The sequence below is a fragment of the Trachinotus anak genome, unplaced genomic scaffold, assembly GCF_046630095.1.
Source record: "Trachinotus anak isolate AG129_WGS33_773 ecotype Australia unplaced genomic scaffold, CSIRO_AGI_Tana_v1 ptg000015l, whole genome shotgun sequence".
In the NCBI taxonomy this organism is placed as follows: Eukaryota; Metazoa; Chordata; class Actinopteri; order Carangiformes; family Carangidae; genus Trachinotus; species Trachinotus anak.
The window spans coordinates 15834245-15857500 of NW_027273866.1; the positions used below are offsets into that span (position 1 = coordinate 15834245).

At 42.3% G+C, this 23256-nt stretch overlaps 1 protein-coding gene across 3 annotated transcripts in view; it reads left to right on the forward strand.

Moving 5' to 3' along the window:
• Positions 1 to 23256, forward strand: part of akap6 (A kinase (PRKA) anchor protein 6) — a 193083-nt gene that overhangs the window by 102262 nt on the left and 67565 nt on the right. For all 3 annotated transcript variants that reach the window (XM_071498843.1, XM_071498845.1, XM_071498844.1), the window contains exons 16-17: positions 4592 to 4722; positions 13512 to 13632. In XM_071498843.1, coding sequence (XP_071354944.1) covers positions 4592 to 4722; positions 13512 to 13632 — 252 coding nt within the window. The remainder of the gene's footprint in view (positions 1 to 4591; positions 4723 to 13511; positions 13633 to 23256) is intronic.

Sequence of the window (23256 nt, forward strand, 5' to 3'; positions counted from 1 at the left end):
AATTTAGTCAAAGTCTCAGATGGAACTGGACTTGTGCACTTGCAGAATCAGGACCATGGAAAGTGTTCATCACACTAATGAAGAGGTTCAGATAATTTGGCTAAAATGAAGCTTTGTTTACAACTTATGTATTATTTAAATGATCATATTCTAGCTTTGTTCAACGATAAGTGTCGTCATAATTTATGAATACAATGTCAAAAAATGATAAATAAGACACTGTGTAAAAAATATTTTTAAAAAACAACCAAGTTTAATTGTTTTTTTCTCTGTCTCTGATAATATTTTACACTCAAACTGTGTTCATGCTACCAAATGTCTTTATTTTCTGCACGTGCACGTGTACATGTCCTTAGGACACACATTACACACATGTTGCTCACTTGCTTGAGTCTGTGTCAAATATACAACTGGAGCTCACACAAATGTGTACATTTTTACTTTTGTTTTGATCCTTGTTACAGTTCAGTAGACAGACGCGCAATGAAGAAACACACACACACACACACACACACACTAACAGATGGAGCCGTGTGTCTGGTTTGAAGAGAAATAATTTCTGATAGAAATCCTTGAAGATCCTTCAGACTGGGAAACAGCCCAACTCATCGCTGTGAGTGTGTGTGTGTGTGAGTGTGTGTGTGTGTGTGTGTGTGTGTGTGAGTGTGTGTGTGTGTTTTAAACACTGTGTTCCAGTTCTGTGTCCTCAAGGCGTCCAGGAGAAATTGCTTCACTGTGTGTATGACTGTGTGTGTGTTTCATTACAGCTTCAGTTCAGGTGTTGTATGAAATCCAGCTACAACCATGAGACGAGTTTCACTGGCTTTGGTGCAAACTATGAAAAAGACTAACTGACTAAATAACTAACAAATTCTTACTGACAGACTGAGGTCATGTCCATGTGACACTGACAGTGTTACGTTTGCATTTTCATCTTTTATATTCATATTTTTCTAAAAGTCTGTGAAATTTCAAGGCAAAACCGTGTGAGTGAAAACGATCCGTTATCTGAAGCCGTGTGTGTCTCTTGTCTCTCGTAACAGGATAGTTTTAACCCATCAGCTGGAGCAGCTGCTTTCTCGTAAGCTGTTATTTATCCCCAGACACACTTTGGATTGAAGTGTTCAGTGACAAGAACAAGGCTGTATTTGATTTTGTTTTCCTTATTGTCTGTTCTTGTAATGTCTGTTATTATGTTTTTGTTAGTCTGACTCACTGGATGTAGGCTGTAGGTGTAATCCTGTCGAACATTCTCCTCCCTTCCTCTTCCTGTTACCGTTTCAACAACCACAACCTCCGAGCTGCGGCCTACACGCTGAAGATGGCAAGTTTCGATGAAGATGTGGATTGTGTGCAATCACACAGTCGACAAATGTCTTTGCTGTTTCTTGTGGCGTTTTCTTAACCACTTTAATGACAATGTTGCTCCAAAACAAGTTCCCCTCCGACACACCAGTTTGCAGGATCACCGTCGTTGCCTCAGATGATTGTGGCTGGTTTAAAGAGATGCAAACAAGCATTTTTTCACCTGATAGCAGATGATGAAGGTGCAGCCAGACATCTCTCCCTCAGGGCTGACACCGAGTGTCCCAGTTCAGGGGCCGCATCATTCAGAGGCTGCATTTGAAGACCTACTGCATCAAAGAGGGTTCAGGGTTCAAGGTACTCTTTGTTATCCCTGAGGGGCAATTTGTTGCACAGCCAGCATTAAATAAATACAGGAAATACAACAACCACACGTACCAACCTACACCAAAGAGTTACATAAACACAATGGTAGCAGGGATAAAAGGTGCAACTAGGTTGTCCAGCGTCAAAGGGCTCCTTCAACTGCGTCCTTCATTTAACTGGGCAACGAATCCTCCAGGGGGTGAAACGTATCCCAAGATTCATTGCACACCAACAAAACCAAGGCAGAGGATCACACTGTTAAATGTCAGTGTTGGGTTTCAGCTCAGTTCAACAGCTAACGGTACAACTGTTAAAGCCTTAGAACCTCAAGTTTTCGTAAAAACAGTTACCTGTTGTCAAGGTTGCTAGGCGACAGGAGCAGTGCTTTGTGACGCAACGCTAACGGCGGTAGAAAATAGAAATCCTCTGTAGACCAGACCGTCTCATTGCGAAAGGGCCACACCTTCGTAGAGAGTTTCCTCTGACGTACGTCCTCCTCCAGCAGCAGACGATCCTTTTTTTATTGTTTCAAATTTGACCAGTTTCTTATAATTTTTACTGCAACTCAGGTTTTGTTGAATGTGTGACTTACAAATGGAAATATTCAGGATTTCACTCAGAATAATTTAGTTTTTGGGGAAAATTTTAAGATTTTCATAAAGGCTGAATAATGGAATGAGGGTTAAATCCATGTGTCTGATTGGCTGTCACTCTTTGATCATACATGTGATGAATCATGTGAACCTGACAGCTGACGGTAAAGGTCACTCCTACCACGCAGCGAGAAGTGGCTTGATAAATGCGTCTCACTCATGAATTAGAGGACTTTTAAATGTAATTCTGGGCCCAGATTCAGAGTCACAGGCTGCATGAGGGAACACATTAGCAAAGAAAAGAACAATCTAACCAACTAATGAACAACTTGACTGATTTACTGACTCACTGCCCGGCTAACCAGGCAGCAAACAGCCTGCAAACGCAACCAAGAGAAAAAGCAGAGGAGAGAGGTAATGAATGAAAGTGGAGAGACATTTAGACAAAGTGAGAAACATTTTCTCTGAGAGCTTCCAGTTAGTTTCATTTCTATAATAGCAGCACACACACAAACAAAACATACACACACTCACAGCCGCAGACAGCGCTGTTGATTGTGTATTGCCGGTTTGTTTATTAGCTCTCTGATTGAGCGGCTCTGCCTTACACAGATTGGATGACCTTTCCAGATCCTTTCGCCGAGTCCGCTAAGTAGATCGGATGGCAAACGCGATGCAACGACACTTTATTCAGATTGTTACTGAATGAGGGGGAAAAAACAGGCGTGTCGTGGTGCAGTCATATGTGTGTGTGTGTGTGTGTGTGTGTGTGTGTGTGTTGCTGTTTGTACGCACTCGCTCTGCCTTCATTGGTTCAATTGAAGCCTCATCTCCATATAGTTTGTATGCAATTACATCTGAGCGGCGTGCTGAGTGCCTCTATATGATTGTGTCTGGATACTGAGTGCGACTAGCTGTGGTGTGTGTGTGTGTGTGAAGGATAATTTGTGAGATAGAGCATTGATCCATGCTCGATGTGTGAATATGTGTATGTTTGTTGTGTGTGTGTGTGTGTGTGTGTGTGTGTGTGTGTGTGTGTGTGTGTGTGTGTGTGTGTGTGTGTGGAGCAGTTCTTGGTGGATTTGTGTGTGTGAGAAGTAATTTGTGCCAGAGAAAAGCAGTTCATCCTAAATGTGTGTGTGTAGTTCCATTCATTTGTGTGTGTGTGAGAAATCAGTGTATATACATTTATATGCATATACATGTACATACAGATATGCAAGTTTATGTGTGTGTGTGTGTGTGTGTGTGTGTGTAGCTGAGATGAGAGTGCAGGATAAGCCTGGAGTGTGTTTCTAGTGGCTTGTTGGCCGCTCACAGGGCTTTAAAGGGCACGTCCGTCAAAACATAGCACGGCCGAATCTCATTCATCTGCAATAAACAGCTAATCACACTCAGAGGAAGATGATCCCACTCAGACACACATCTTCATCTCTCTCTCTCTCTCTCTCTCTCACTCACACACACACACACACACACACACACACACTGCAGACAGAGGTTTCAGATATCACTTTGTTTTTGTTTACTGTGTCACTTTGATTCTGCTGATCTGATGTCATATAATTGAACTAATGACGGCTGGTTCACTCATGACTGTAACTAATTAAGAGCACATTTACTTTTATGTTCTTATCTGTGTTTAGTTGTAGTGATGTTTGCAACTTTTAGTGTGGAAAAATACAGTTCAGTTCAGTCTGCTGCTAGCTCCCCCTGCAGGCTGCTCTGTTAATTACATCCAACTGTTTCTGGAGCCTTGAACGGGTCTCAAAGCTCCTGTGGGTGGTGCTAAATGAAAAAGTTCACAGGGGTTATTAAACTCTGTAACCACTCTGCCTGTTAGAGGATGATGAAGTTAAACCTGATGTCAACTTACAAAATTTAAAAACTCTTAACTGATGCATGTTTTCGATTTGATCATCTCAATAGGAAATCAGTGTCAAAATAGGTTGAATTAACGAAGTGATGTGAAAAGACTATAGCCTGTAAATAAAGAGGGAGGTAGCCTCTGTAACGTCAACCACAGGTTTCTGAAGCTCAGAGTGAGCTGCTCCGCCATTGCCATCTTGGCAGTACCTGACTCCGCCCCTAACTCCTGGCTAATCAAAAATGGGCAAAGAGGTGGGGCATGTGTGGGGCCTAGACCTTGGTGCATGCCAGTTTGTACGCTCACCCACCTGTCACTTAAAGAACTTAGACTTCAAACTTTAAGCCTTAATCAAATTTAAACAGGTGTTGGCTTCATCTTTCACTCTGGACGTCTCTGCTCGATTTACCCTTTGACTCTTGTTCCATGACTGATTCCTGTTTTTCTTGCTCTGTTCCAGGCCGAGCTGATCTCCAGTCAGCGTGAAGCCCAGCGAGCCGCCCTGGAGCAGATGGCCATCAAACTGAGCAGCCTGCGCTACCCCTCGTCTGCCAGCAGGAGGCAGTACTGTCAGATGGCCAGGAGCAACAGGTAAACACAGCTGATTAAGACAACAGGTGCCGTGGCTGCATTAACAGAGCTGGTGACTCATGACTGTGTGGAGAAAAGTTGTTTCAGGCCAGCGTGTGTCACAGGATCCTGTGATACCTTATGCAGCCACTACGCCAAAATAAAAGTGTATATTCAGTTATGAAGCTGTTATATTGGTAAAACTTTCTCACAAATGCACATGTGCAGAAGGCCACACAACAGGAGTGAACAGGCACCGTCTAAGAACATGTCCAGGGCAGTGGTGGACTAAAGGTGAGGAAGGTTAGGAACTGGAAAGTTTTTGGCTCCAGACCAGCAGAGCCAACTGTGGTTGAGACATTCATCCATTCCAGGTCACAGGGGCAGCCAACGTATCTCTTCCCTGCCACTGTGTTTTTAAAACTTGATCCGCGGGCCTCAATGGCAGCTAGCACCTACTTGGCATGGCTAGCATCGTTAGCATAGCTGAGCCATGCTTAAACCTCTTTAACACTGGATCAGCAGTGAGACGTAACATGAAGCTACTCTAAGTGGACGTAATTGTTGCAGGCTGTAGATGGATCATTCTGATTTAACTAGGTCTATGTTCTATGTGCACAGAACTATCAGTAAATAATATAATAAAATGCAACAGAAGAGAAAAATGAAAATGAAACTTCTGGTACAACATGTGCCCGAGTCCTCGACCCACGTCTGGTCCATATACCTCCACATCTGGGCCGATTCCAGCTGTTATCCTGTGGTATTGACCGACAGATTCAACAGATGCGTGCTCCAGATTTGTTCCAGATGTGGAAGTAGCATCTGACAATCCTGTTGTATATGTGCCAGATTCAGGCAGCGGAACCGGGCGGAACCGGGCCCATACTGGGCCAGAAGAAAACAAGCATGTGGCCCAAGTGTGGGCCAGATTTATTTTGCTGTCTGGAAACTAGCAGGTGATTGTTCTTTGTTGTGATGAGAAAGACACACCAAGTGAAAACAAAACAAGGCCAAGACACAACATAGTAACATGTAGCACACACACAGTCAAATGTAATCACGCACACACAGAGTGTGAGTGTTAACAGCAGTAATCTGGTGTGGTCGGGCTCAGCGAGCAGCATCTTTGGTCACGCTGCCTGTCGCCGTTTCATCCTCAGCTTTGAGGAGCCTCCCTCCGCGGTTATCACTCACACACAGGGCACACACACACACACACACACACACACACACACACACACACACACATCTACACAATAAAAATATGCACAAAGTCGTGTGTATGCAAATGACAAATGAAGCTTAAATTGCAGTCTGTGAGTCTGTGGTGTGTTGTGTTCTGCAGACTTTATGGGTGTTGTCAGTGTGTCGTCACAGTGACTTACATGAAGGACGTGGTGTGTCCTCAGTGCAAATACACACACACTCGCGCACACACAGACACACACACACAAAGATGTTTAAATTGAGCGTAAATTGCAGTGTTGGTGGCAGCACTCAGTTTGTGTAACTGTGGACTTGTACTTGACTTAAATAAAAGGAATAGTTGTTTTCACACACAGAGAAAATACACACAAACGCACAAATGTAAATGAAAGACTCATTTTGTTGTGTTCTGTTTGTGTTCTCCAGTCCTTTGTGGCTGCAGTATAATGTTTCAGTAATTTACATTGGCTGTGTTGGATACTAATTGGTTATTCATATATTAGCTGCTGCTTTTCAGATTTACATTTGTGTGTGTGTGTGTGTGTGTGTGTGTGTGTGTCCAGTGCAGTGGTGTGTGTGATGAGTTTCGTAGAAAGTGGATGTTACATGTTTTTCTTTAGCTGCTTTGGGCTTAGCTCAGTTGAGATTTCTGGTTTTGGTTCAGTTGTAAAGAAAATGAAGGTCAGATTGAATTATTCACTGATTTCATATAAAATATCTCAATTTTAAATTTATAACAAAAGAAACTTAGATTGGAGCAAAGAAGCAGTTTATAATTTGTTTTTTAAGTAGCTAAGAAGTCCAATAAATAATAAAACAAATTAGTTTTGTTTTTACCATTTTTTTATCTTTAGGAGAAGAACATTTCTACACTGATCAATGATTGACACAATTATTTTTGACAGGTTTTATTTCCGCATTAATTTTAAACAATAATTAACATGTTTTTTGTAGTTTTTGAGGTAAAATATATTTAAAATATATATTTACAATGAGATATTATCATCCCCAGACTTCTGTAAAATGGAGATGAAGCTTTTTCAATAAGAAATAATGTGTTGAAACAAAATTATTTATTTATTAGTTTGGATCATTCATTCATTCATTCCTTTATTCATTCATAAGCACATTTCTTATGTTAAGATAATGCACCCTATAAATAACCTTGAAAAGACCAGTGTGTGAATAATTGAATGAGTGAGCAAGTGAAAGAATAAATTGATGAATAAGGTAATGAATGAATGAGTGGGAGAAGGAATGGATGAGTGAATAAACAGATAAATGGAAGAACAAATATCTAATAATGATCAAAGAAGCGTGTGAGTGAATAAAATTTTTGATAAATGAGTGCGTAAGTGAGTGAGCGAGTGAATGCATGAATGAACTTAAATAAGTGAGTGAACTGATTAATTGTTAAATAAATGAGTGAGTGACTGGGAGAAAATGGATGAATGGGATGAGTAAATGAATGATGAATGAATCAGAAAATAAATAAAAGAAATAATGAATTAATGAGTGAATTTTAAATGTAATCTTTGTGTGACTGAGTGAGTGAGTGAATTAAATCACTGAGTGAATAAACAGATGAATGATTAAGTTGATGGAATTGATTTAATGGACAAGCAGTTTGGAAAAAGAGTGAGTTAATAAATGAATGAATGAATGAATGGTTGAGTGTCACGGTGTCAGCAGGTGAACTGTGCTCAGTGAGTTTTTTTCTCTCTGTCTCTGTGGGAGTTCATTCTTCAGAATGAATGGATGAGTGAGTGAATGAATGGATGAGTGAGTGAATGACTGAATGTCAGCAGGGGGTGCTGTGCTGCAGCTCTCTGACAGTTTGGGTTGTAATGTCTCTGTGGGATGAATCCATTAGACGAGTGTCAGAGAATCACCTCATAAATCCAACAGAGTCTCTGACTGAAAGGTGACGGCTGCCAATGACTCATTCAACCTTTCACTTCATCACTTCATCCCCCTCTCCTTCTCTCTTTCACTTTCTGCTCTTTCCCCCTTCTTTCCTTTTTATTCCTTTTCCTTCACGTCTTCTTTTTCTTTCTCTCTCTCCCTCTTCCCTTCATCCCCTCCCGGCTTTTACCTTCCTTTCTTTCTGTTTCTCTCGTTCCTCCGTCTCATTCTCTCCATCCCTTTTTCCTTCCCTCATCTCCCTGCAAATACTTTTTGTCTTCTTCTAGCATCATCCCTTCCTGTCTCATTTTCTTTTCCTCATTTCTTCTTTTCCTCCTTTCTTAATTTCTCTCTCCTTTCCATCTTTCCTCCTTTACCCTCATTTCTTCCCCTATTCCCTCCTCTCTTTTCCTTTCCTTCCTCACCTTCTCCTCTTGCTTTCTCCTCCTCTAATGTCCACCTTTCCTTCCCCTTTCCCTCTTCTGTTTTTCTCTCCTCTCTTACCTCTTTCCTTTCCTCCTCCTCTGTTTCTCTCTCTCTCACCACCTGACATTTCTCCCTCTTTCCTCTTCCTCCTCCTCTTTCTGTTGTATATAGTTTGATGATGAATTGGAGACTTTGGTTACAGCTGCTATCGCCGTCGCAGCAGCAGACAGGAAGAGAGAGGGAACTGGGAGCTGATGAAAAGAGAGAAAGTGAAGTTGAAAGTGGAAGATGACGGCAAACACATTCATTTAAGCTCAGCTGGAAAGACACTGCACTTAGCACCCAGACACCCTATTCTAAAACCTGTTCATTTAAAAATAAATGAATAAAGTAATAATGATGATGATAATGAGAGAAAGCACTTTTCAAAACAAAGATTGTTGTCAGAAAAACAAAACTTCAGCCAGAGGAACAGCAGCTTTAAAAAGGGGCAACATTTCACAGGAAATCCAGCTCACCCCAGTGGAGTCTCCGTGATTTGTTGTACTGGTCATGGGCGCGAAGTAAATTTCAGCATTGTGGGTGAAAAATAGCAGCAAGCGGACAAACATTCGTCAAAGCAGCAGAAAGATAAAAATCACAACATCCAGTCAGGACTTTCACAATAAAACCACAGCACTACAGGATGCAGATTGTGATTCTGATCATGGATTCTACTCAAAAAGATTGTCACGTGATCTTTTGGCCTCATCGCCCGCCCCCCCAGCCTGTGTCTGTAAAGCCATCTTAGTGGTTAAATTGATTACAGTAGTAATTCAGATTAATATTCAACTTATTTCCTCCAGTGCCATTTTCTCCCGTTCCAGCTTGGTATGTAGCAGGAACGTTGAGGTAACATTACTGTCGAGCACCTTCTCTTCTCCTCATACACACAGGAACAGACTTCAGTGAAGAAGCTGACATCATGAGTCCAGGAGTTAAACCTTTGAAATGAACAATGTTTGATTTTAAATCTTAAAATTTGAATTAGAACTTGGGTCATTTGGGAAAAACCATTTCAGACACAAATTATTTCTCAACGTGGAATATCTTCAGGTTTTAAAACATGTCTGGAGGGGATCTTAAACTCGAGCTGAGAGCCTCCCAGTACAGCTCGTGTTTGGTCTACTCCCTGTTTGCTTTACTCAAAGGCACCAGGAGAGCTGATGCTAAACTCTACAACTGGATCTGGGCACACACACACAACATTTAAGTGTCCAGCCTCAGCAGATGCACTTTAATCACATTGTTACCACCAAAATCTTTACTTCGCTTTGTGAAATGTCTATATAACTAATGTAAATATCTTTTTTTATTCCATTATTCACATGATACCTGTTACATTTCAACCCACTGTTGGCTGGAATTATGACGAGTTGGAAATGAATAATAGATTCCTATAATTTGAATTTCCTCAAGTGACTAAATGTCAGAACAGCTCGCTGTAACACTCCCACGCTCTTCGTCAGCGCTGTGTGACAGAAAGAGAAGCTGACACTTCAAACGCTCTGTAACCGTCCCAGTGTCGAACGCAGCCCCGCAGTGCCACCACGTCGCTCCTCGCTCTCCGATTTGTCTGTTTTCTCGTCTTCCAGCCCCCCGAGAGATCCTGTTTTACAAAGTGTTTAGTTAACATTAGTGCGAGAACAAGACGGAAACGGGGGAAGAGGAGGTGGGGAGGCAGGGAGTAGGAAAAGCGACAAACGACAAGAGAAAACAATCTGTGCGAGTGTTGTATCTGCTTCATCTGTCTGAGTCAGTAAAAGGGCCGCGCTGCTCGCCGCATAATGAGGAACACCGCCTCAGGGGAAGGAAGCAGCTCACGCTTCCTCCACTTTCTTCTTCTCTGTTCAGTTTTTATTTCATTGAGAATCACTTGTAGGTGAGGAGAGAGGAGGGAGGGGGTGAGGAGAGAGAAGATGGGACCAAGAAGTAGAAAGATGGAGGAAAGGGTGGGAGGAGCAGGTGGGAAGAGTTTGTGTTAATGTAAGTGAGGAGGAGAAGATGATGGAGGGAAGAGAGAGAGAGGGATGAGAGAGGAAAATGAGAAACTGAAAACAGAAAGTTAGGACAGGTTTGGAAACAGGTCAGAAAAGTGGGGACATTTTTTATTGTGAATAAATGTTTAGAAAGTAAAATTTGAATTGAAATTTGAATAATTCTTTGAAACCTGAGGATATTTTGGTTCTACCTTGGGGTTAAAGCTCCACCCAGTCTAAAGGTAGATGTCCATGTGTTTGTGATTATAAAGCAGGTCTAGGTTCTATATTAATACTGTGAAAGTATCAAAGCCTCAGTCCACAGAGAAATGCACACAGCCTGTATTCAGAAACTGAGCCTTAAAACCAGGACTTCTGGAACTTTGTGATGTCACAACAAAGCAGTCACAGCCCTCAGCCACACCCCAAGCCCCACATGGACCCACTGTTTAACCTTGTTGGATTTGGTTTCAGGATTTGGAGTGTTTACCTGAAAAACAGTCAGCCAATCAGAACAGAGGATCTCTTCTGATTGGCTGACTGTTTTGTGAGTGATCCAATAAAAATATAACAGATTTCAGGTAAACACCTGTTGTAAAGACAGGTAAAGACCTGTTGTTACTAGAGCTCCAGAGAGAAGCCTTAGAGAGGAGATGTAAAACTACACTGAGATGGTTTTTGGTTCTTAAACCCACAAATATATCTTCTGCTGGAGATCAACACTTCAGATAAAACAAAGATAAAATATGGACCTTCAGGTTTAGGTTGACGTTAGGTGCTAGGGAATTATGGGTATTACATCAACAGGTAAAGCAGTATGAAAATCCTATGAAAAAGTGAATCATGGTCAAGTCTGAATTTGTCTTTAGGGTGAAACAGAGTGAAACAGGGAGAAATGGAAGAGGTCATTTTTTCGTTCTTTCTTTTCTTGTTTCTGTAATTTCATTCATAGTTTACTCTGTCTACTCTGACAGCTCCTCCAGTTGCTGTGTGTTTGTGTTTACTTGTTTAGTGTCTAATGTGTGTGTGGCTTTCTGGATAACTGTGTGTGTACATGTGATTATCAATAGCTGTGTGTTGTTTTTTGTATTTGCAGGTTTTGTTTTGTGTGTGATTGAGCTTTAGTGAGTGCATCTGTGTGTGTGGCTGATTCTTTGCGCGCATGTGTGTGTGTGTGTGTGTGAGTGTGTGTGAGGGAATTGTCGTGAAAACGCTGTGGGCCTGACAGAGCTGTCAAACTGTCGACGTTGGCGACCGGAGAATTCCAAACAATTTCACCGCTAATGTTGAGAAACATGTTGGCGCGTCCCGCCGAGGCCGAGAACCAGCGAATATATAAATAATAAACACACACACACCTTAACAAAACGGCTGACAGTAATGTGTGTGTTTGAGCAATCGGCCCCTGTTCCAGCAGCATAAATATTTGATGTGATCCCGTGTCGAGGAGGAGGAGGTGAGAGGACAAGGGAGGAGGAAGGAGGACGGGGGAGGGGTGAGAGTGGGAGGAGGAAGCTGAGCTGAGGGAGGAAAATCAGGGAAGATAACGTGGGAGAGACGAGGAGGAAACAAGAAAGAGGAAGTCAAAAGATGATGTGGACAAGATTAGAGAATGTGGGAGGGAGAGGGAAGAAAAGGAGGTAAGGAGGACTGAGGAGGGGGTGATAGAGGTAGAGCAGAAAGGAGGTGAAGAAGATGTTCAGTACGTGGACCAAACATGTTCACTTCCAAACGGTCGAACCACTGGACTGTGTCACTGACCACATTTGATTTGAATCTCTTAACTGATCCATGTAAGTAACAAAGATCAGTTAGTTACAAAGGTAACACCTGAGTCCGGGTGAGTGTTGTGCTTGTGTGGCGTCTCTTGGGGCAGATCTTCATCAGGAAGTGACAGGATTGTAACCATCACACAACACCTGCCCTCATTATATTACAGTACAAGACACCTGAGCATGAGAGTGTCCCCCTGGGCAGACTCTCCTCTCTGAGGCCGCGGGCAGAGCTGAGCAGCTGCTTGGTTTGTTTGTCTTTAGTTTAATTTCCCTTTTAGATAAAACCTGTTTTAAACTGCAACACGTGTGGCGTCTCCGCAGGTTGTCTGTCAGCATTTATGACACATGAGGGGTGGTAGCGGTTCAGCTGCAGGTCAGGTTATGCTCGGCGTGTCAGAGGAGCGAGGTGTCTGTAGCTGTCGCAGGGAGGTGGGGACGATGACGGTGCAGGATCTCAGGACTGCACAGAAAACGTTGTGTTGAGAATAAAAAATCAGCTCAAACCCCAGCAGATCGCTCATCTCCACACATGCATGAAGTCAGTGTCAGATTGTGGGTTAAGCTGGAAAGTTATTGAAATTGTTGGACGCAGACCCCAGTTCAGATGCTGGTGATGCTACACAAATAGCACCACTTGTTGCAGATAATTAAGACGGTGCAAGGTTGGGGCAACCTGACAGCAGAGTGATTCGGGAGCTTTTCACACGGGCGCAGATACCCTGAGCAGCTGGTCTCAGGTTCGACTCCCAGCCGGCTGGAGTCTTTGCAGCAGATCATTCCTCTTCACTGTATCCCAGTGTTTCCTGCCTCTCTTCACTGTCTTATCCAATAAAGACATTAAAATGTTTAAAGAAAGAAAGCGCTGTGTCAGGTGACCTCTGTGCCAGCTCGCCACAGTACTACTGAAGCAGTAGGCCCTGTTGGTTTTGAGGATGTTTGGGGAGCTCGGTGAGTTTTATTTATTATCCTTCATCGGAAAACCTTTGAGAAACACTGGTGTAGAGGGAGAGAGTTTCTTCTCACCAACTATTTAGTCATGATCTCTGAGAGACCAGAGAAGTTTGGTTTACCTGTAAAAACTGGAAGGAAGTTCAGTCCTCACAAGAGGATCCAGACACAGTCGAGGCTTTAGAGTGTAAATAATTTGAGTTTCAGACAGTTTCCCTCTCTCTCTCTCTCTCTCTCTCTCTCTCTCTCTCTCTCTCTCTCTCTCTCTCTCTCTCTCTCTCTCTCTCTCTCTGACTCTGCCCTTATCTGTCAGTGTTTCTCTCTCATTTCAGTTTCAGTTTTAGCTGCATCCTTTATCAACATAACAAGATGCATATGTTTCCCACTGCCGCAGGACGAAAACGATATTACAATAATACAAGAGACAATAATAGAAAGTAGAACACGTAGGAAACACAATATGAACGACAGCAAAAAGAAAATTGAATCACGACAATAATTCAGCTCAATAATCGCTTTCCGCCTTCAGTCTGCAGGAGTTTGAGGCCGAGTACCAGGAGCTCTGGGATTGGCTGATGGACATGGACGCCATGGTAACGGACAGTCACCAGCTGATGATGTCAGAGGAGCAGAGGCATCACCTCTTCAAGGTAAGACGAGCTCTGCTGTGTGTCTCTCTCTGTTCTCTTTGTCTTTCTGTGGCTCAGAAACTTCACAACACACGAGAAGTTTCTCGCCGAGAGCACAAACTTTTTCTTTCCGTTCAGGAAGTCGTTCTCTTTTCACATGGCTTCCAGAGACTTGAGCGCTCTGGAGTCACTCCTTCTCTGATGCCTCTCCGGTTTAGAAATCAGTTGAATCCAAACATCCAGCCTCCGAACTCACAGACTTCATCCTTGAGTTTTCACTGTCCTCACTTCCTGTCTGGGAGGGGAATGGGAATAAAATACACCTGTAAGTTGAGACCTAAGACCTAAATCTTCATTAGAATGAGTTATTGTGGGTCTGCACCAGGAGCTCGCTCTCTCGTAGAGTCTGCTTGAGGAACTGAAGACTGCATGTATGTAGGTGTAGGGGAGACAAGAGCCTAACAAAGATTCTCTGAGGATGTGCTGTAAAAGTGGTCGTAACGAAGAACCTAATCATTTCCAATCAGACTGAATCACTATGTCAACGCAGACACTGTGGGGACAGAAGCAGTTGCTCGGAGACGTTTTCTTTGTAACTCTCTTCTGTTATTTCTGTAAGGTCCCGTCAGCTGTAAACATCTCATCCCGTCTGTCACTCTCTTTCTGTTGCTGTATTTCATGCATGTTGATAGGAGGGTACGCAGCAGCTAGGTAAGAAGACGATGTCCCTGTCATTAATCCCAACAGAGCTCTGATTGGTTGATTGTTCTTCAACCAGGCAAAGAGCTGCTGTTTGAATCACTGTGAAAAACGGGGCTGATTCTCCAAATCCACAGTTCGGTTCAGATCTTGGTGTAATATGTTATATTTAAAAATTATACAGTTTTCATTAACTTTAAATAGAATCCACACAACAAAGATTCTCTGCTCATTGGCCGTCACAGATTTCCCATCAGCCACCTCTGCCTCAGCGCTGACAACCGTTTGTTAATCAAAATGTCTGGATATGAAGAAGCTCAGAGGGAGCTGGAGTAAATGATGTCCTCACATATTCATTCATCCATCAGTTTGTCTGTTGCCCCCCCCCCCCCCCCGCACACACACATGCAGACACACACTGTCTTCATCCTCACCAAGGAGAATGGGATTACATGGCAGAGCCTTCCTCATACCCATATCATAGAAGTGTGTGTGTGTGACAGTTCTGTGTTTTGTGCGTTTATTTGAGAGTTTTTGTTCCTGTTTGTGTGTCTGTGTGTGTGTGTGTGTGTGTGTGTGTGTGTGTGTGTGTGTGTGTGTGTGTGTGTGTGTGTGTGTGTGTGTGTGTGTGTGTAATGACTTCACTGCAGCCAAATGAGTCAGACAAAAAAACAGCATGTGTTATGATTAGAGATCTGAGTCATCCTCTTCTGTCCTTCACACATATGTACACACACACACACACACACACACACACACAGGCGTGCAGACACAGACAGGTCAGACACACTTATTGTTCGACTGTTCCTCCACTTAGAAAATGACATTTTTAAAAGCACAACAAAGATTTAATCGCCCACGTTTCCAGTGTAAAAGAACTTTTATATATCAGCGTTAAACGAGACGTAACTTCCATGAAACTGTTGTTGCCACTTGTTAGCAAAATAAAAGCACAATAACAGGTCGTAACATTGTCTTTCACAGCATTAGGTTGAGGAACATGAGCTCCATGTACAGAATATTGCACACAAATGGTCAAATGAAAAATGGAGACACAGCTTTTTATTCCTCAACCTTTGTCACCAGTGGGTCAGAGAAAAGCTCAGACCGTCAGATAAATTAAAAAGGTTTCCGCTGCAGAGGCACCTGATGGCCGAGTGGTCAGGGTGAAACCACAAGGGCCAACTGAGCCCTGAACCAGGTCTCTGGTTAAACCAGACACCTTACTGCATGTCTCTCCCATATTTCCTGTCTCTCTCTCTCTCTCTCTTGTCAAATAAAGGCATAAAAAATACCAAAAAAACAAATTAAAAAAGAGTTTTAAGGAATCAGTGAAAAAGTGTTCAGCCTCTGTATGATCAGACTTGAGGCTCAGCTAACATTTGAGCTTAATGTTGCTGTTAGCATGCTAACCTCAGTAGGATCTGTCCTCAGGGAAACATGAATGTTTGTAAAAAAAAAAAAAAAGTGAGTGAAAACACAGTAAAATACACTAACCTTAAACTAGCCATGTTTGTTGTGTGTGTGTATATGTCTGTGGTTGTGAGGACAAAACCATCGTGTAACCCTAACCCTCATGACTTCAAAGGGTGGAGGGTTGAAGACATGGTTTAGGGTTGAGGTTTGGGTCAGGGTCGGGGTTCGGGTTAATTCTGATGGTCGAGGATCAGGGACAGGGAATGCATTGTGTCAACGAGTGTCCTCACAGCTGTAGAAAGACCAACGTGTGTGTGTGTGTGTGTGTGCGCGCAGACATGATTTATTTAGCGGCCGATGAGACTCACCTGGCCTGCGAATTATTGATAAGTGTAAAGATGAACCTAATTTCTCCATAGGAGTTGCACTTAAATATTCATCTTGGTATGAATATTCATGGTGGTGATGATGCATGCATGAATTTTAGATGACTCTGGAATCGCTGGGCATTCTTCTTCTTCTCCTTCTCCTCCTCTACCTCCCTCACACTGTCTCTCTCTCCTTCTTTCTCCTTTTTTTTTTTTTTTTTGATGTGTCAACTCTCCTGTTAAAATATTGATGTGGAGCTCGACAGCGTCTCCTTGCCCATTCCAAGGTCGCCTTCTTATACTGTTTCTCTCCACTGCTGAGACTACAGGGCTACAGGGCTGTATACAGTAAGCTGCTCATCTGTGGCTACTTTTATCTTATATATCTCAGTTTTTACTTGTTGGCTCTGTTTCTTTATTTTATTTGGTAAATAATCCCATTTCTTCTGAAGCAGAAGACAACAAACCACACTACAAAAACACCTCCTGCTTCAGCCTCAGCAGTAAATGTGTTTAAAGACTCAGTAGCTTCATGTCCCTCAGTTCCTGTTATATTTATCCACGTTTAATACTTTGTCTTTCATTTGATCTCATTTTACTTTCTCATAACAAACATTTTGTAAATATTGACCTGCTCTTCCAGTGAAATACATTAGGATGAGTTATTCAGTTGACACATGGTAGCAGGTGATTAATCAATCACGTCATTTAATAAGCAGTTATTAAAAATACATTTATCTGCTTTCAGCTGTTTAACTTTCCTCCATTTAGACTGTTGCTCAGCAACAACTGACATTTAGAGATTAAAGCTTTGGTTCACGGACAGTCACACTTTTCTCTGACTGTTAAAACTGTTAACTGATTAATCAAATAAAATACTGAGAGATTCAGTAGCAAAGATACAAACAGCATCAGGGATGAATCGTCACTTTCACAGCTGTAGCTTTTGGTTGAGATCAGTGGTTCCCAGACTTTTCCAACTCATCTCCCACTTGAAAATCTAAAGAATGTAACAGTACAGAGGACCAATAACACGTCAGAGCACTTTTGATTTTAATGTTAACGATCAAATTTCAATTCATTTGCAAATGAATTGCCAGCCCACTTGCAATACCTTTGCGGTCCAGCAGTGTTCCCCGGCCCACAGGAACCACTGGTTGTTGACTCCTTGTTTTGGTCCAGTTTGGATTCACCGACAAAACAAGAGCTGGAAACACAAGGCCACTTCACTGCTGCTCGTTAACAAAAGTTCACATGATTTGGTTCCATATTATTTCTCTGTGACTGACTGACTTTCCGTCTCCAGTTTCAGCCTCAACCTGTTGTTAAAACAGTTAAAACACAACCGAAGCAGTTTTACTGAAGAGCAGATTAAAGCCTGAGAGTTAAATGTTGTTAGTTTATGTTGCAACTTTGTCCATTAACAACAAACCACAACGTTAACACAACACTGTGGTGTTTGGAAGACTGGTCTACTGCAGGACACATGCATGCTGGGAGATTTCACCATTCCTGCCTGTATCTGTGTGTGTGTGTGTGTGTGTGTGCTCTAACCCTCTCTGTTTTTTTAGTGTTTTTTTTTTCTTTGCCTCCATGAAAACGTTAAAGAACCTCGCTGTGCTCCCTGAAAATGCTGGGGGGACTCGACCCTGTAACTATAGCAACGCCAGGGCTTAACAAAAGTTGTTCTTTTTGGAGGTGTGTGTGTGTGTCTGTGTGTGTGTGTGAGTGTGAGTGTTTGTCTGTGTGCGGCGTGCAACTGAGACAGAGCAAGAAGGGAGAGTGTTGTGGATGTGCATTTGTTTGTGTGTGTGTGTGTGTGTGTGTGTGTGTGTGTGTGTGTGTGTGTGTGTCTGTGTCTGTGTCTGTGTCCTCCGGAAAAGGAAAGCTGGGCTGACAGTTGTTTCTGCAGAGCGGCTTGGCAGACCGAGGCTCTACTGTTTATTGTGATGTTAGATGGAGGCACTTATCAACCTTGGAAAGGAGGGAGGAAGGAGGAGAGGAGTGTTTGTGTGTGTTGTGATACAGATATGTCTGTGTGTCTGAGGTGTGTGTGGGTTCTTGTAACACCATGCACACACACACACACCTCAGTGGATTTGGACCAAAGTCTTTGTAGTTTGTAATTAACAACTGGAAAATATTTAATAATGTAAAAAGGAGACAGGAGTCACGTCATCTGCCCTGAGACCTTCATCTGCTGCCAATTAAAAAAACAAGCTAACGACAGTTCAGCTGCAGGATTGTTTAGTTTATCAAACTGATGTCATCCTCTGAATGAATGTTAACGCTCCCATTATCTTACATACAGTATCTGTTCCTAAACTAAAGCCTGTTCAGGTTTTTGTGGTTGTGCTTCATGTTTAAGGTTGTGTAACTAAAACAGTTAAAGCTCCAACAGTGGCCATAGTGAGGTGGTGTTGTCCTTAAGCTGCTCACATAGGTTTTACACCATATACCCCCACCTGATGCAACCTACTTTTGAGGGAGCCGGGAATTGAACCCCCAACCTTGGTTTTGGCCAACGTGCCCCACCACCTGAAACAGGCAGGAAAAGTGCTTCACTTTACAAAATGAAAAACAATAGAGCAGCTAAACTTTTCATTTTCCTCCTTTTTGTCTTATTTCTCCTACACCATCTCCCCCCTGTGTGTGTGTGTGTGTGTGTGTGTGTGTGTGTGTGTGTGTGTGTGTGTCTCTCACTGATGACTCAAGTCATAATGATTGGCTGAGTAGCGTCACATGACCAGTGCTGTAAAGGTGACACAAGCAGCTTCAGTTAAAACAGAAAAGCTCCATCGAAATTGAATAAGCCCAACCTCCTCCTGACGTGGACTTTGTCGCTCTATAAACTACGTCACCGCACTTTTCCCTTTGCTCCTGTCATCATTACTACGACCACTAGATGTCGCCTAGCAACAGAACCTAACAACGGGTCATAGTAACCTGCTGACAGACGACCTCTTGACAGGAGGACAGTCTCAAGTGTTAACATGTGTCCTTTGTGTTGTACATATGCAGCTACAACCTGAGGCTTCTGTTTAAGCTTTGTCTATTGTTTTTGTTTTTAAGCGTGGAAATACGATGATTGCTGATTGGCTCTGATGCTGAATGCAGGCGACCACACAGCTGACAGTGTGAACACTGAGGACTGAAGCTGTGACGCCAGTTTCATCTGTTCCTTCCTGTCTCTTCTTCTCTCCTTCTGATACTGTTTATTCACATCGTTGCGTCATTGTTTGTGCGCTTTGTCATTCTGTTTTATATCTGACACTATCCATCCTTTCCTCTGTGTGTGTTGTTTAGTGTGTGTTTGTCTTTATTTTCTTCAGTGTGTGTTTCATCTGTACTTCCCTGATTGTTGCTGTGTATCCAGATGGTGTGTGTGTGTGTGTGTGTGTGTGTGTGTGTGTGTGTGTGTGAGAGAGAGAGAGAGAGAGTTTGTTGAGGGTCCACAGGGAGTTGAAACAAGCATCAGACCTTGTAGCTGCTGTCAACCAATCACACATCAAGGCTCCTGTAGTTCAGCCAATAGATGATCAAGGTCCGTCCCTCAGGAGGTGGAGCATCTCAGTGACCGTGGTGATACTGTGATGGAGACGAGACATAAACACACACACATACACAGCTAATACAAAAACAAACAGGAAAACATTAAAGCGTGGACACAATATGCAAACACACACACACACACAGTGAAATCACACACACATATGTGATGTCTCTTTATCATATAGAAACACATTTGGTATCAGTGGAAGTTTAAATTACAAATGAAAAACAGCCGTAGGAAGAACAGCAGAGGGAGATAATAGAAAACCAAAGCAGTAAAGACGCTCTGATCAATCCCATGAGTTTCACAATCAGCCGATATCGATTACAAATAACTTGTTCCAAGCCTTTTTAAAATGTAGATCAGAAAACACACCACCTCAAAATGTCTGAGACAAATAAACATCACTGCGGCTCTGTGCCGTGCTAACAGCTTACAGAGCTAACAGAGGATTGAAACATGTGTTTTAGCCTTGCTAGCAGCACAGCTCCAGATGGCAGTGTAAGTCAAAGTCACCTCAAAACTACTGGATCAACTTGTGCATAAAATAACATTCCCATCTTCCTCAGCTGTTGTTTAGGTTTAGTGCTAATTAGCAAATGTTAGCATGCTAGCTTGCAAAACCAAGATGATGAAGGTTATAGCCCAACCAATACTGGATCTTTGATACTGATAGTGGTTTTTGAGAGTTTAAAACCATCCCTATCCCTGATGATATACAGTATGTTTAACCAACTGATGAGCATGAATAAACACTTCTGATTGGGCCCCATTAAATTTGTTTTTTTAGCTGATCAATATATCTGCAATGAGCCACTGTGACCCAACTCCAGATAAGTGAAAGAAAATGGACGGACCTTACACCTGCAGATAGATGCAGCTTTCACACTGAAGTTTCTCTCATTGTTTGTTGTCTGGGCGACGGCGACCTCACGTGATCACATGACAGGAAACAGAGATGGTGACAGTACGTGTCAGAAGTAGATCAGTGGTTGGATTTTCGGCGTCTCTGGGACAAATCAAAAAATTTAATTCAAGATTTCATTTGAAAACATTTCATTGCATTAAGTCATCACAGACCCCCACCTCTCTCTCTCTCTCTCTCTCTCTCTCTCTCTCACTCTCTCTCTCTCTCTCTCTCTCCCTGTGGCGAGTTCCAGTGGAGTCCAACTAATTACAGTGGCTATCAGGAGTGTGTGTGTGTGTGTGTGTGCATGTATCCCTGCTGCTAAATTCTCATTTCAAATAGCCCATGGTGCTCTGATGGAATGCTGGGCTACACACACACACACACACACACACACACACACACACACACACACACACACATACACACACACACACCTGCTCATTAACTGGGTTCCAAAACCAATCAGTGTTGGTGCGACAGAGGAGCTCTGTCTGAGGCCACACACACACACACACACACACACACACACACACACACACACACACAGTGGTTGTCTGGTTATCTCTGGTCCAAACCAGAAGGAGAGACACTGATTAACACTAACACACTAAGACATATAGAGAGAAAACAACACAACTTTATTTGTCCAGATGAAGCAGTTTAACCCTTTGAGCTCCTTTAACACGTCACGTTCTCTGTCGACATGGTGATGAAACGTTCTTCATACGTTGACACCAAACACATCAGGAAAACATTCACATGTTTTATTTTGTTCTTTATTATCCACTTCAGTGGCTTCTCCCAAAGTTCACTAAGAATACACAACACACAACATTAAACACATACAACATGTACAACGTACAGTTGTGCAAGTGAGCAGGTAGCAGCAGACAGGTGAAATAAATACCAGAGAGCAAATCTTATAAAATAACAAGACAGGTAACAAGCGTTCCCTAGTGCAGTCATGTTGTGTTCAATGCCTGTATGGCACAGGGAATAAAAGACATGTACCTGCTCCGACGGGCCCTCGGGGCCCTGAATCAACAGACAGACGGAAGCAGTTCAGACTCCGGCGTAGTGTGTGAGGTTTGTCCTTCCTGTGCACAGCACGCTCAGATATACTGCAAAGTTGTTTTTGTGACTTTCTAATCACCTTCCCTGTAATGTTAACGCTATTGTAGCGCATGTTTTTGCTCTTCACCAGGCTCCTGTGTGTCAATTCAAGTACATGTTGGATTCCTGACCAATCACAGTTGCTGGTTAGTTTTCTTTTAAATGCTCTGAGTTCTCTCTCAGATCAATAATTGTGCCAAGTACTTAAAGTGTTCTCCTCCTTCTACAGTCGGGTTATTACGTATGGTGGATGTTACTGGTTCCTCTCGGTTCTATTTGTATCAGAAGCTCTTTTGTTTTGTCCACATTCATCTTCATTTCCCAAAAAAGTATCTGATCCTGCAGAACAATCAGTGTAGTAGAACATGAACATAAGTTCTGTAGTAACAGGAGTGAAAAGAGGTTGATGTGACCATTTTCTGATCCGTTACCTTTCTAAACAGTTCCACTAAATCTACTTGGTTAATGGGTCACTTTTTGTCATGAAACAGGAAACAGCTTCTGGTCATCAAAATCAGCACTTCTTACGAAATGTAAAATGTAAAGTACCTAACTCAACGTGTCTGACAAAATGACTGATGCTCTGAAGAGGACGACCCTCTGCAGAGACACAAGTCTGCACGACGGAGACGCAGAGAGAGAGAAATGAAACGACATACAGCCTGTGTTTCTGTCCTCAGTGTGCGCCTCTTTCTCCATCTTAAGCCCTGAGGGCAACAGTGAGAGTACACAACCTCAACAGGAGGCTGAGCATACACACACACACACACACACACACACACACACACACACACAGTCTGGGTTATATTCCAGTAGAGAGTCATGCCTGAGAAACACACAGACGGCTTAAGTCCTATATCCTCTGAGCTCTCCCACAAAAGCTGTGTCTGCTGCTCTGTCTTTTCTTCCTTCGTTGTTACTATCACATCTTTTTCTGTCATGTTGCTCTTTCATCCTAGAAAATAGAATCATTTTAATTTATAAAAGGGGAAGAGAATAAAAAATGACATAACTTTGAAGGTCACTTGCACATTTAACCAAAATCGATTCAATACAAAGTTTCTTCATCAACAACATTAAAAGTAGACAGTAATATAAAGGTTAAAGGTCAGAGCTCACAACACTCGAATCATGGATTGTGGCGAAAAGTAAAGTTTTGAAAATAAAATCCAAACCTTAAGAAACTTGTTAATTAGCAGCAGAAACTAATCATCATTTTATACAACTCATGATTCAACAGGATGGTGATCAGGTTTAAAGGTCCCATATTTTACTCTTCTTCTGTGGTTTATCTGAAGTGTTTTCAGAAACTGAGCTTTAAAACCAGAAAAATCTTTCACAGTATTAATATGGAACCTAGACCTGCTTTATAATCACAAACACATGGACATCTACCTTTAGAATAATTTTGTGTTCTTTATATAACATGTGAACCAATGTGAGCTCAGTTATATGAGAGAAAAGAAAAGAGGGAAATATGGGAGAGTAAAGAAATAAAGATGGAAACAATCAACAAGGAAATGAAAGAAGAAAAGAAATAAATGACAAAAGATTAAAAATTAAATGAAAAATCGGAAATTATTTGT